Source organism: Somniosus microcephalus, chromosome 29, assembly GCF_052327205.1.
Source record: "Somniosus microcephalus isolate GS21.2 chromosome 29, FLI_Smic_1.0, whole genome shotgun sequence".
In the NCBI taxonomy this organism is placed as follows: domain Eukaryota; kingdom Metazoa; phylum Chordata; class Chondrichthyes; order Squaliformes; family Somniosidae; genus Somniosus; species Somniosus microcephalus.
The window spans coordinates 25,143,550-25,157,277 of NC_141015.1; the positions used below are offsets into that span (position 1 = coordinate 25,143,550).

A 13,728-nucleotide genomic window follows, 5' to 3' on the forward strand; every position below is an offset into this window, starting at 1 on the left:
GGGAAGAGAGAGAGCGACTGGGGGGGAAGAGAGAGAGCGACTGGGGGGGAAGAGAGAGAGCGACTGGGGGGGAAGAGAGAGAGCGACTGGGGGAAGAGAGAGAGCGACTGGGGGGAAGAGAGAGAGCGACTGGAGGGAAGAGAGAGCGACTGGGGGGAAGAGAGAGAGCGACTGGGTGGAAGAGAGAGAGCGACTGGGGGGAAGAGAGAGCGACTGGGGGAAGAGAGAGAGCGACTGGGGGAAGAGAGAGAGCGACTGGGGGGAAGAGAGAGCGACTGGGGGGAAGAGAGAGCGACTGGGGGGAAGAGAGAGAGCGACTGGGGGGAAGAGAGAGAGCGACTGGGGGGAAGAGAGAGAGCGACTGGGGGGAAGAGAGAGAGCGACTGGGGGGAAGAGAGAGAGCGACTGGGGGGAAGAGAGAGAGCGACTGGGAGGAAGAGAGAGAGCGACTGGGGGGAAGAGAGAGAACGACTGGGGGGAAGAGAGAGAGCGACTGGGGGGAAGAGAGCGAGCGACTGGGGGGAAGAGAGAGCGACGGGGGGAAGAGAGAGAGCGACTGGGGGGGAAGACAGAGAGCGACTGGGGGGGAAGAGAGAGAGCGACTGGAGGGAAGAGAAAGCGACTGGGGGGAAGAGAGAGAGCGACTGGGGGGAAGAGAGAGAGCGGCTGGGGGGAAGAGAGAGAGCGACTGGGGGGAAGAGAGAGAGCGACTGGGGGGAAGAGAGAGAGCGACTGGGGGGAAGAGAGAGAGCGACTGGGGGGAAGAGAGAGAGCGACTGGAGGAGAGAGAGTGACTGGAGGGAAGAGAGAGCGACTGGGGGGAAGAGAGAGAGCGACTGGGGGGAAGAGAGAGAGCGACGGGGGGAAGAGAGAGAGCGACTGGGGGGAAGAGAGAGAGCGACTGGGGGGAAGAGAGAGCGACGGGTTGAAGAGAGAGAGCGACTGGTGGGAAGAGAGAGAGCGACTGGGGGGAAGAGAGAGAGCGACTGGGGGGAAGAGAGAGCGACTGGGGGGAAGAGAGAGAGCGACTGGGGGGAAGAGAGAGAGCGACTGGGGGGAAGAGAGAGAGCGACTGGGGGGAAGAGAGAGCGACTGGGGGGAAGAGAGAGCGACTGGGGGGGGAAGAGAGAGAGCGACTGGGAGGAAGAGAGAGCGACGGGGGGGAAGAGAGACAGCGACTGTGGGGGAAGAGAGAGAGCGACTGGGGGGAAGAGAGAGAGCGACTGCGGGGAAGAGAGAGCGACTGGGGGGAAGAGAGAGCGACGGGGGGAAGAGAGGGAGCGACTGGGGGGAAGAGAGAGAGCGACTGGGGGGAAGAGAGAGCGACTGGGGGGGAAGAGAGAGCGACTGGGAGGAAGAGAGAGAGTGACTGGGGGGGAAGAGAGAGAGCGACTGGGGGGAAGAGAGCGACTGGGGGGAAGAGAGAGCGACTGGGGGGACGAGAGAGCGACTGGGAGGAAGAGAGAGAGCGACTGGGGGGGAAGAGAGAGAGCGACTGGGGGGGAAGAGAGAGAGCGACTGGGGGGAAGCGAGAGAGCGACTGGGGGGAAGAGAGAGAGCGACTGGGGGGAAGAGAGAGAGCGACTGGGGGGAAGAGAGAGCGACTGGGGGGAAGAGAGAGAGCGACGGGGGGAAGAGAGAGAGCGACTGGGGGGAACAGAGAGAGCGACTGGGGGGAAGAGAGAGAGCGACTGGGGGAAAGAGAGAGAGCGACTGGGGAGAAGAGAGAGAGAGCGACTGGGGGGAAGAGAGAGCGACTGGGGGGAAGAGAGAGAGCGCGACTGGGGGGAAGAGAGAGAGCGCGACTGGGGGGAAGAGAGAGAGCGCGACTGGGGGGAAGAAAGAGAGCGAGTGGGGGGAAGAGAGAGAGCGACTGGGGGGTAGAGAGAGAGCGACTGGGGGGAAGAGAGAGAGCGACTGGGGGGAAGAGAGAGAGCGACTGGGAGGAAGAGAGAGAGCGACTGGGGGGAAGAGAGAGAGCGACTGGGGGGCAGAGAGAGCGACTGGTGGGAAGAGAGAGAGCGACTGGGGGGGAAGAGAGAGAGCGACTGGGGGGGAAGAGAGAGAGCGACTGGGGGGGAAGAGAGAGCGACTGGGGGGGAAGAGAGAGAGCGGCTGGAGGGAAGAGAGAGCGACTGGGGTGAAGAGAGAGAGCGACTGGGTGGAAGAGAGAGAGCGACTGGGGGGAAGAGAGAGCGACTGGGGGAAGAGAGAGAGCGACTGGGGGAAGAGAGAGAGCGACTGGGGGGAAGAGAGAGCGACTGGGGGGACGAGAGAGCGACGGGGGGAAGAGAGAGAGCGACTGGGGGGAAGAGAGAGAGCGACTGGAGGGAAGAGAGAGCGACTGGGGGGAAGAGAGAGAACGACTGGGGGGAAGAGAGAGAGCGACGGGGGAAGAGAGAGAGCGACTGGGGGGAAGAGAGAGAGCGACTGGGGGGAAGAGAGAGAGCGACTGGGAGGAAGAGAGAGAGCGACTGGGGGGAAGAGAGAGAACGACTGGGGGGAAGAGAGAGAGCGACTGGGGGGAAGAGAGAGCGACTGGGGGGAAGAGAGAGCGACTGGGGGAAGAGAGAGCGACTGGGGGAAGAGAGAGAGCGACTGGGGGGAAGAGAGAGAGCGACTGGGGGGAAGAGAGAGAGCGACTGGGGGGAAGAGAGCGAGCGACTGGGGGGAAGAGAGAGCGACGGGGGGAAGAGAGAGAGCGACTGGGGGGGAAGACAGAGAGCGACTGGGGGGAAGAGAGAGAGCGACTGGAGGGAAGAGAAAGCGACTGGGGGGAAGAGAGAGAGCGACTGGGGGGAAGAGAGAGAGCGGCTGGGGGGAAGAGAGAGAGCGACTGGGGGGAAGAGAGAGAGCGACTGGGGGGAAGAGAGAGAGCGACTGGGGGGAAGAGAGAGAGCGACTGGAGGAGAGAGAGCGACTGGAGGGAAGAGAGAGCGACTGGGGGGAAGAGAGAGAGCGACTGGGGGGAAGAGAGAGAGCGACGGGGGGAAGAGAGAGAGCGACTGGGGGGAAGAGAGAGAGCGACTGGGGGAAAGAGAGAGAGCGACTGGGGAGAAGAGAGAGAGCGACTGGGGAGAAGAGAGAGAGCGACTGGGGAAGAAGAGAGAGAGCGACGGGGAAGAGAGCGAGCGACTGGAGGGAAGAGAGAGCGACTGGGGGGAAGAGAGAGAGCGACTGGGGGGAAGAAAGAGAGTGACTGGGGGGAAGAGAGAGAGCGACTGGGGGAAAGAGAGAGAGCGACTGGGGAGAAGAGAGAGAGCGACTGGGGAGAAGAGAGAGAGCGACTGGGGAGAAGAGAGAGACCGACTGGGGGGAAGAGAGAGAGCGACGGGGGAAGAGAGCGAGCGACTGGAGGGAAGAGAGCGACTGGGGGGAAGAGAGAGAGCGACTGGGGGGGAAGAGAGAGAGCGACTGGGGGGAAGAGAGAGAGCGACTGGGGGAAAGAGAGAGACCGACTGGGGGGAAGAGAGAGAGCGACGGGGGAAGAGAGCGAGCGACTGGAGGGAAGAGAGCGACTGGGGGGAAGAGAGAGAGCGACTGGGGGGGAAGAGAGAGAGCGACGGGGGGAAGAGAGAGAGCGACTGGGGGAAAGAGAGAGAGCGACTGGGGAAGAGAGAGAGCGATTGGAGGGAAGAGAGAGAGCGACTGGGGGGAAGAGAGAGAGCGACTGGGGGGTAGAGAGAGAGCGACTGGGGGGAAGAGAGAGAGCGACTGGGGGGAAGAGAGAGAGCGACTGGGGGGAAGAGAGAGAGCGACTGGGGGGAAGAGAGAGCGACTGGGGGGAAGAGAGAGAGCGACTGGGGGGAAGACAGAGAGCGACTGGGGGGAAGAGAGAGAGCGACTGGGGGGAAGAGAGAGAGCGACTGGGGGGAAGACAGAGAGCGACTGGGGGGAAGAGAGAGAGCGACTGGGGGGAAGAGAGAGAGCGACTCAGGGGAAGAGAGAGAGCGACTGGGGGGAAGAGAGAGAGCGACTGGGGGAAGAGAGAGAGCGACTGGGGGGAAGAGAGAGAGCGACTGGGGGGAAGAGAGAGAGCGACTGGGGGAAGAGAGAGAGCGACTGGGGGAAGAGAGAGAGCGACTGGGGGGAAGGGGGGTGGGGGGGAATGGGGGTAGGGGTATGGGGGGAAGGTGGGTAGGGGGGAAGGGGGGTGGGGGGGAGGGGAAGGGGGGTAGGGGAAGGGGAAGGGGGAGGGGAAAGGGGGGAGGGGGAGGGGGAGAGGGAGGAGGGGGGGTGGGGGGTGGGAGGGGGAGGGGAGAGAGACAGAGGGAAGGAGAGATAGAGGGCGAGTGGCCGCTCCCGAGCCCCGCGCTCTCCCGAGCCCCGCCTCCCCAAGCCCCGCACTCCCGCTCTCCCGAGCCCCGCCCCCCCGAGCCCCGCGCTCTCCCGAGCCCCGCGCTTCCGCTCTCCCGAGCTCCGCCCTCCCGAGCCCCGCCCGAGCCGGCTTCAAGACCAGAGAGAGAGACGCCGCCGCGCAACCTACCGCGTGAGGCCCGGACGGACTCAAGTCGCGCTCCGGGTGGAAATTGAAGTGCGCGCTGACTCCTGCCCTGCCCGCCTTTACTAAGATGGCGACGCTCGGCTCGGGCCCGCCGCCTCCAGCCTTCACAAAGATGGCGGCGATCGCGGGCCTTTTGTTGAGCGCGACGGGAGGTGCCTAGCTCGGGCGTGGCTGGGCAACAGAGGCCCAGGCTTCGAGGCCTGGAAAAACGGTGAAAGGTAGGAAAATTATAGAGGTTAGAGAAAACATTTACAAATGAATTAACTTTTTTTAAAAACAATTTGTGTTTTAAAGCAACTTTTTTTTTGCTGGAAATGTAGATTTGAAAAGAAACACGCAGAAAGTGGGAAAAAGAAACGAAGAGTTTGGAATCAAGATGGCGGCCACTCACCTCATTTCAGAACGATAAGGCCCGCCCACACACGCACCGATTGGTCAACCGTCAGGTCGCTGAACTGTAGGATTGGTCAATCATCACGTCACTCAACTATAGGATGGCCCGCCCGCACACACAATGAACCCGACCCCACTCGATGCAAATGAGCGATAATGAGCGGAATTTTGAACGTTTTCTGGATACCGTCGGCACAATTTTTGTCCGACCAAAAAGTAAATACGCCTACAAGAGTCCCCTAATGATGAGCTTTCTTTTGATAAAACATATGTGTAGGTACGCTCTATAACTTTTGATTGTATAGCCGGACAGACAGACAGACAGAGAGACAGACAGACAGAGAGACATACTGTTTTATATATATAGATAGATGTAGCTCGATGTCAAAAATTTGTTTGATAACGCTGCTGTGAAAGGCCTTGGGAATTTTACTATGTTAAAGGTGCTGCATTAATGGAAGTTGTTGTTTCCTATGAATGTGTGCAGGCGCCATTTCACATTGGCCTAACGTAGTCAAATGATATATTTTTTTTAAATTCGTTTATGGGATCTGGGCGTCACTGGCAATGCCAGCATTTATTGCCCATCCCTAGTTGCCCTTGAGAAGGTGGTGGTGAGCCGCCTTCTTGAACCGCTGCAGTTTGTGTGGTGAAGGTACTCCCACAGTGCTGTTAGGGAGGGAGTTCCATGATTTTGTCCCAGCGACGATGAAGGATCGACGATATACTTCTAAGTCAGGATGGTGTGTGACTTGGAGGGGAACTTGGAGGTGGTGGTGTTCCCATGCACCTGCTGCCCTTGTCCTTCTAGGTGGAAGAGGTCGCAGGTTTGGGAGGTGCTGCCGAAGAAGCCTTGGCGAGTTGCTGCAGTGCATCTTGTAGATGGTACACACTGCAGCCACGGTACACCGGTGGTGGAGGGAGTGCATGTTTAAGGTGGTGGATGGGGTGCCAATCAAGCGGGCTGCTTTGTCCTGGATGGTGTCGAGCTTCTTGAGTGTTGTTGGAGCTGCACTCATCCAGGCAAGTGGAGAGTATTCCATCACACTCCTTACTTGTGCCTTGTAGATGGTGGAAAGGCTTTGGGGAGTCAGGAAGTGAGACACTCGCCGCAGAATACCCAGCCTCTGACCTGCTCTTGTTGCCACAGTATTTATGTGGCTGGTCCAGTTAAGTTTCTGGTTAATGGTGACCCCCCAGGAAGTGGATAGTGGGGGATTCGGCGATGGTAATGCCATTGAATGTCAAGGGGAGGAGGTTAGACTTTCGCTTGTTGGAGATAGATGTAATGATGTCAAGGGAATCTTCGTCATCCTGGTGGTCTTTCATCTGATCTTGAGAACAGACGGAAACTCAGAGAAGGTGAGAAGAAAAAGAAAATGAGGAGCCTTGAAACTCCTGGCGTAAGACTGCCCGTTAATCTAGATTCTCTTCCTCTTCCTCCACCGCCCGTCCTCTATTTCCCAGAACTGGGAATGAATGTTTATCCCTCCAACACCAGGGATCAACCAAACTTAAGGTTTAGTCAGAAAGTGCTCCCTAATATTGAAATATTGTATGCGTACATCATGGATTCTAGCAAATTTGTTTTTCCACCCAGTAATTTCTCACAATTTAAAGCATAAAGCCAGTATCCTAAGTAATCTTCTAACTTTTGGGGAATATTTCTCAATAGGATAGCTGCAGGTGAAACTCTTGTTCTGTGACGATGTCCACATACATCCTTAAAAATGCATCGGCCTGGGATGAATCGATTATAATTCCTTGGAATGCCTTTGAAAAAGCCGACTGTTCTTGGTCACAAATCTGACCTGAGAATTCCAGTGAAATGCAAGTCATAATCCCGTCTGTCAGAAACCTTAAACTAGCCGGCATTCTTTTAGCATGTGAGTTATGGGCCGCTGTTTCCACCGCCCGCGAGAGATAACGGGACCCAATGCCCATGTAGGGCAAACAAAGCATCATGAAATATGCAGATTAGTAATGTATCTTTGGGTCAATGAGTGACATGTACACATTTACAAATGTTCTTTTCAAACTGAGTGAATTGTACCAGCCCTGCATTCCTGTCAGTCCATCTTATGTTACTTAATAGCTAGATAAGTACATGAGGGAGAAAGGAATAGAAGGATATGTTGATAGGGTGATACGAAGTAAGAGAGAGAGGAGGCTCGTGTGGAGAATAAACACCAGCATAAACGGACTGCAGTAGTTCAAGAAGGTGGCTTAAACAAATTTTTTAAATGTAGGCCTAATTGCTTTGCAGTTGTTCAAAACATTGTGCCGTAAAATTCAGGAGCTGTCACCATTATCAGTTTCAGATATCTGCAAAAATAATCTTCAGTCCATTGGATCCTGTTACTAACATTTAATACAATTCAGACAGAGAAACTCTGAATGGGAACTGCTGCAGCAGCCCACCACTCTTCCTGTCACTTATCCCTGCCACAGCAGCTTCAAGAATAGTTACTTGAATCACAGTTTGAAGGTTAAAATGAAACCCATCTAGTTTTAATTGGTCTCTCAAGCCAAACTGAGTTTTACTGCAAATTGAGTTATGTCCCTTTAATTCCTTAATGCTTACAGATCTAAAACCTGTCACTTTCTTGATCGAACCATGCTACAACAGTTCCCATTCAGAGTTTCTCTGTCTGAATTGTATTAAATGTTAGTAACAGGATCCAACAATAAGCAAAAAAAGGATACAGGAAGTGCGAATGGCCACCTTCAAAGCAAGGTGAAAAGTGTAATATGTTGTTCTTCGACATAATGACTGTTGAATTCGGGAAATGTTAGAAGTGAGATTTTTGACCAGAACCAAAACAGACTGCACCTTGTGCGCGTGTGGACATGTGAGAATATGATCAAGGCCTTCATTTATTTACATTCAATGAGAATCTCGTGCCTGAGATTGTAGTCGCAGGTTAATGGAAGGGGCTCATTCACATAATGCTGAGCACCACCGAAAAGTCCCATTTATAGTTCAGACAGCTCTGCATTATGTGAAAGATTCATTCTGTATGTATTGAAAAAAGGATCCTGCCAAACTTAAATGTGCAGGCGCACAAAGATCTGTTATTTCTGAGGGGGTGGGCCAAAGGGCTTTGATGGTCTCTTCACACCCAGCCTCTCCGCACATCAGCCTCTCCTTCACGCTGATGGGTTAGTATTGAATTCGGTATGTTATTTCTGCGCAAGAAGATTTTGATATTCTTAGTGAGGTTAGTGTGTATACGTGTTTACAGGCTCAGTGTGTGGCAGCAACACAACAGGGAGGACTGATGCAAAAAGTAGCCATTATAGAAAAAAAATCAAGCAGACCAGAAAAGGGCCTAATCTTCAGCCCTGCTCCCCTGCTCTTCTTCAAAATGGTGCCATGGGATCTTTTACGTCCACCTGAGAGAGCAGACGGGGCCTCGGTTTAACGTCTCATCTGAAAGACGCCACCTCCGACACTGCCGCACTCCCTCAGCACTGCAGTGGGGTGTCAGCCTAGCTTTATGTGCTCAAGTCCCATGGAGTGGGACTTGAACCCACAACCCTCTGACTCAGAGGCAAGTCTGCTACCAACTGTTAACAATTAGCATCAATATTATAGTGAGGTTAAACCTGGGATGGGCTACAAATCAAAGACCATAGAGAAGGGGGGCAGCGAGAACTTGAGAGGGAGCTGGAAATCAAAAAAGGTGGTAGAGAAAAAGCGGGGAATTATAGACCGGTAAGCCTGACATCGGTAGTGGGGAAAATGCTAGAGTCCATTATAAAAGATGTAATAGCAGAGCACTTGGAAAGCAGTGACAGGATCGGACAAAGTCAACATGGATTTACAAAAGGTAAATCGTGCTTGACTAATCTACTGGAATTTTTTGAGGATGTAACTGGTAAAATAGATAAGGGAGAACCAGTGGATGTGGTGTATTTGGACTTTCAGAAGGCTTTCGACAAGGTCCCGCATAAGAGATTAGCTTGTAAAATTAAGGCACATGGGATTGGGGGCAAGGTATTGACTTGGATAGAGAACTGGTTGGCAGATAGAAAGCAAAGAGTTGAAATAAACGGGTCATTTTCCAAGTGACAGGCAGTGACTAGTGGGGTACCGCAAGGATCGGTCCTAGGACCCCAGCTGTTCACAATATATGTTAATGATCTGGACGAGGGAATTGGATATAGTATCTCCAAATTTGCAGATGACATAAAGCTGGGTGGGAGGGTATGCTGTGAGGAGGATGTTGTGAAACTCCAGTACGATTTGGACAGGTTGGGTGATTGGGCAGAAACATGGCAAATGCACTATAATGTGGATAAATGTGAGGTTATCCACTTTGGTGGCAAAAACAGGAAGGCAGATTATTATTTGAATGGCAATAGATTGGGAGAAGGGGAAGTGCAAAGAGACCTGGGTGTTCTTGTGCACCAGTCGCTGAAGGTAAGCATGCAGGTGCAGCAGGCGGTTAAGAAGGTAAATGGTATGTTGACCTTCGTAGCAAGAGGGTTCGAGTGCAGGAACAAGGATGTCTTGCTGCAGTTGTACAGGGCCTTGGTGAGACCGCACCTTGAGTATTGTGTGCAGTTTTGGTCGCCTTATCTGAGGAAGGACGTTCTTGCCATGGAAGGAATGCAGCGAAGATTCACCAGGCTAATACCTGGGATGGCAGGAATGATGTACGAGGAGAGATTGGGTCGATTGGGCTTGTACTCACTGGAGTTTAGAAGATTGAGAGGGGATCTCATCGAAACCTATATAATTCTGTCAGGCCTGGACAGACTAGATGCAGGAAGGATGTTCCCGATGGCCGGGGAGTCCAGAACTAGGGGTCATAGTCTAAGGATAAGGGGTAAGCCATTTAGGACTGAGATGAGGAGGAATTTCTTCACCCAGAGAGTGGTGAACCTGTGGAATTCTCTACCACAGAAGGCAGTGGAGGCCAATTCATTAAATATATTCAAGAAGGAGTTGGATATATTTCTTAAGGCTAAAGGGATATGGGGAGAAGGCAGGGACAGGGTACTGAATTTGGATGATCAGCCATGATCTCATTGAATGGTGGAGCAGGCTCGAAGGGCCGAATGGCCTACTCCTGCTCCTATCTTCTATGTTTCTATAAATCACAGCGAGAGGGAATCTGAGAGGAACTGGAAGTTGAGAGCGCAGAGAGAGAGCAAACCAAGAGAAGTTGGAATCAGAGTGGGTTGCAAATAAAAATCACATTGAGAAGGCTAAGCTGTTCCAGTACAGCTACAACACTGCCATTTACTTGCGCTACATAAAATTGCCCAGGTATGTCCTGTACACAAAAAGCAAGACAAATCCATCCTGCTTAATTGGCACCCTATCAACCTATTGCCAATCATCAGCAACGTGATGGAGGATTCGTCAACAGTGCTATCAAGCGGCACTTACTCATCAATAACTTGCCCACCGATGCTCAGTTTTGGGTTCCAACAAGACCACTCAGCTCCAGACCTCACTGCAGCCTTGGTCGAAACATGGTCACAAGAGCTGAATTCCAGAGGTGATGCGAGAGTGAGGGCCCTTGACATCAAGGCAGCATTCGACCACGAGCGGCACCAAGGAGCCCTCATAAAACCTCTCATAAGAGCACAAGGGATAGGAGCAGGAGTCGGCCATACGGCCCCTCGAGCCTGCTCCGCCATTGAGTAAGATCATGGCTGATCATCGACCTCAACTCCGCTTTCCCGCCCGATCTCTATATCCCTTGATTCTCTATCAATCTCAGCCTTGAATATACTCAATGACTGGTGAGCATCCACAGCCCTCTGGGGTAGTGAATTCCAAAGACTCACACCCCTCTGAGTGAAGAAATTTCTCCTCATCTCAGTCCTAAATGGCTGACCATTTATTCTGAGACTTTGCCCCCTCGTTCTAGACTCTCCAGCCAGGGGAAACAGCCTCTTATCATCTAGCCTGGTCAAACCCTCTCAGAATCTTATATGTTTCAAAGCGATCACCTCTCATTATTCTAAACTCCAGAGAGTATAGGCCCATTCTAGTCAATCTCTCCTCATGGAACAACCCTCTCATCCCAGGAATCAATCTAGTGAACCCTTTGCTGCACCCCCTCTAAGGCAAGCACCTCATCTTCCGATTAGGAGCTTTACAGACTTCCGGACTCAATATCGAGTTCAACAATTTCAGATCATAACCTCGGCCCCCATTACATTTTTACTTATTTTTTATCCACACCTTTGTTTTGGCCCTTTCCCCGTTTCCCCCCCCCCCCCCAACTTTTTTTTCTCTCTCTCCTACATGGCAGCTGTCTCCCATTCTGCCAGTGCATTTCACACCGTCTTTTGTCCCCACTAGTCCTATCACCATCTCATCTCGTTTTGAATAATGTCTCTTCACTTCTCTTTTGTTCTCTCCCAGCCTGGCCTTCAGTCTTGACAAAGGGTTTGACCTGAAACGTTGACTCTATTTTCCCTCCACGGATGTTGCCTGGCCTGCTGAGTTTTTCCAGCATTTTCTGTTGTTATTTCTGATTTCCAACATCTGCAGTATTTTGCTATCGTACATCCTTCATTGGGTATGGAAACCAAAACTGTACGCAGTACCCCAGCTGTGGTCTCACTAAGGCCCTGTACAATTGCAGCAAGACCTCATTACTCTTGTACTCCATCACCTATAGGGCACAAGTCAGGCGTATGATGGAATACTCTCCACTTGCCTGCATGGGTGCAGCTGCAACAACACTCAAGATGCTCGACACCATCCAGGGCAAAGTAGTTTGCTTAATCAGTATGTAATTCACTTAAACATCAAAACATCCAGCCGCTCCACCACCGGCTTACTGTGGCTGTACTGTGTGTACTGTCTACAAGATGTGTTAAGTCCGTGAATGATTGAGACACGGACTAGCAGGAGAGAAACAAACAGATGTTTACTGGCGGAAGGCATAAACGAATCTAACAAAACAGAGGCTCTCTAGCGCCTTTTATACAGGGGTGGTCACTGCCGGTACTGCAGTCTGAGACCAGTTATTCTCTTAAAGGTACATACACAACAAGATGTACTGCAGCAACTCGCCAAAGGCTCTTCGACAGCACCTCCCAAAACCGCAACCTCCAGCACCTAGAGCAGCGGGCGCATGGGAACATCATCACCTGCAAGTCACACACCAGCCTGATTGGGACATACATATACTGCCCGTTCCTTCGTTGTTGCCGGGTCAAAATCGTGGAACTCCCGACCTAACTGCGTTGTTGGAGCACCTTCACCTTCACCACACGGACTGCAGCGGTTCAAGAAAATGGCCCATCACCACCTCCTCAAGGGGCAACTAGGGCAATAAATACTGGCCTTGCTGGTGACACCCTGAGAATGAATGGAGAAAAAGAAAGCGACAACCTGAAAATGTCTCAGAAATTGAAAACATATATTGTGACGCTTGACAGTGGCTGGAAATGGAGAGCATAGTGAGAGAGATACTGACCTCCTGCATTTTAGCTTCCAGCTCCGGACCCAGCATACAATTGCAATCCAAAAGCGAAATACTGCGGATGCTGGAAATCTGAAGTAAAAGCAGAAAATGCTGGAAATACTCAGCAGGTCAGGCAGCATCTGTGGAGGGGGAAACAGAGTCAATGGGCTGGATTTTCATTGAGGAGGCGGGACTACAACTTTTGGGGTTGTAGTCCCGCCTCCATCAAGTTCTAGCCAACTCACGCGATTTAGACTTGATTGACCTTGTTGAGCCCACCCAGCGGGCTCAGCAGGCCAACTAAGGGCCACCCGGCAACAGGTGACGTCACAGATTGAAATTTCATCTGTCAAGACCTTTTGACAGATGAAATATCAGCGTTTCACAGCTGTTTGAAGCTGTCAAACACTGACAATCTGTACTCCAGGTTAATTCCTTCCTCTCAGGATGATTTAGAGATCTCCCTGGAACAGAAAGCAGAGGCTGCAGATTTTGACAGCTGGCGGCCATTCTGCTTTCTGTGCCGGTGAGATGAGGGACTCCCGAGACCTGAAGGAAGGAAGGCTGTAAAGGTAAGTAAAGGTTAGTAGAACTTCTTTAAACACTTTACACACACCAAACACACTTACCTCTGCACTCATGCACCCATCACTCACCTGAACACCGGACATCTCGACCCCTCCAAACCCTTCATCCCGACGGCCCGCCTCGCTAACTTGGCGTGGTTTGGCGCTGTTGGGAATCCCACATTTCAACAATGAAAATAGGGATTAGGCTAAAAACTGCCTGTTAACTACCTGTTAACAGGCAGCTAATTGGCACTAATCCCTTCCCGCCTCGGGGAGGTGGGTCCCAGTGTGGGGCGGGTACCTGCCTCCTTTGAAATTGGCATGGAGGCGGGATGGGGTCGGGACCCCCGATTTCGGGATTTTAAACCCCCACACGCCCCCAATGAAAATCCAGCCCAATGTTTCAGGTCGATCCCGAAACGTTAACTCTCTTTCTCTCTCTCTACAGATGCTGCCTGACCTGCTGAGTATTTCCAGCATTTTCTGTTTTTATTTTATATACAATTGCAAGCGTTTGTTTAAAACCTTAATACCCACAAACTTGTGCTTTTTTTTTGTTAATTCTGACCTCAGGAAGCAGAGGGCGGTGTCGATATGAATAGACTAGTTCCTGGTCATACTGCTAACAGGTCTGGTATGAGACTATACAGCCTCACTGTATCAGTTTCAAATAGTCTATGAGCAGTCACATTCCACAAAATGGCTCATCTGGCTTTAATAAACATCCTTAATGCAGCCTGCGGCCTTTTGTTTTAAACCTGTGCAAATTCACTTTGTTTCAAAACACAAAAATTGAATGTAACTCACTCCCAAAAATCTTTTT

The 13,728-nt window shown here is 52.1% G+C and overlaps 1 protein-coding gene across 3 annotated transcripts in view; it reads left to right on the top strand.

The window, feature by feature from the left end:
- The window catches only part of rassf4a (Ras association domain family member 4a), a 299,271-nt gene that overhangs the window by 222,330 nt on the left and 63,213 nt on the right, over window positions 1–13,728 (top strand). The window contains exon 1 of one of the 3 annotated variants that reach the window (XM_085970405.1): window positions 4,380–5,113. The exons of the other annotated variants lie outside the window; for them this stretch is intronic. Coding sequence (XP_085826531.1) covers window positions 5,054–5,113 — 60 coding nt within the window. The 5' untranslated portion in view covers window positions 4,380–5,053. Of the gene's footprint in view, window positions 1–4,379; window positions 5,114–13,728 lie in introns of those variants that run through there. 3 annotated transcript variants of the gene reach the window in all.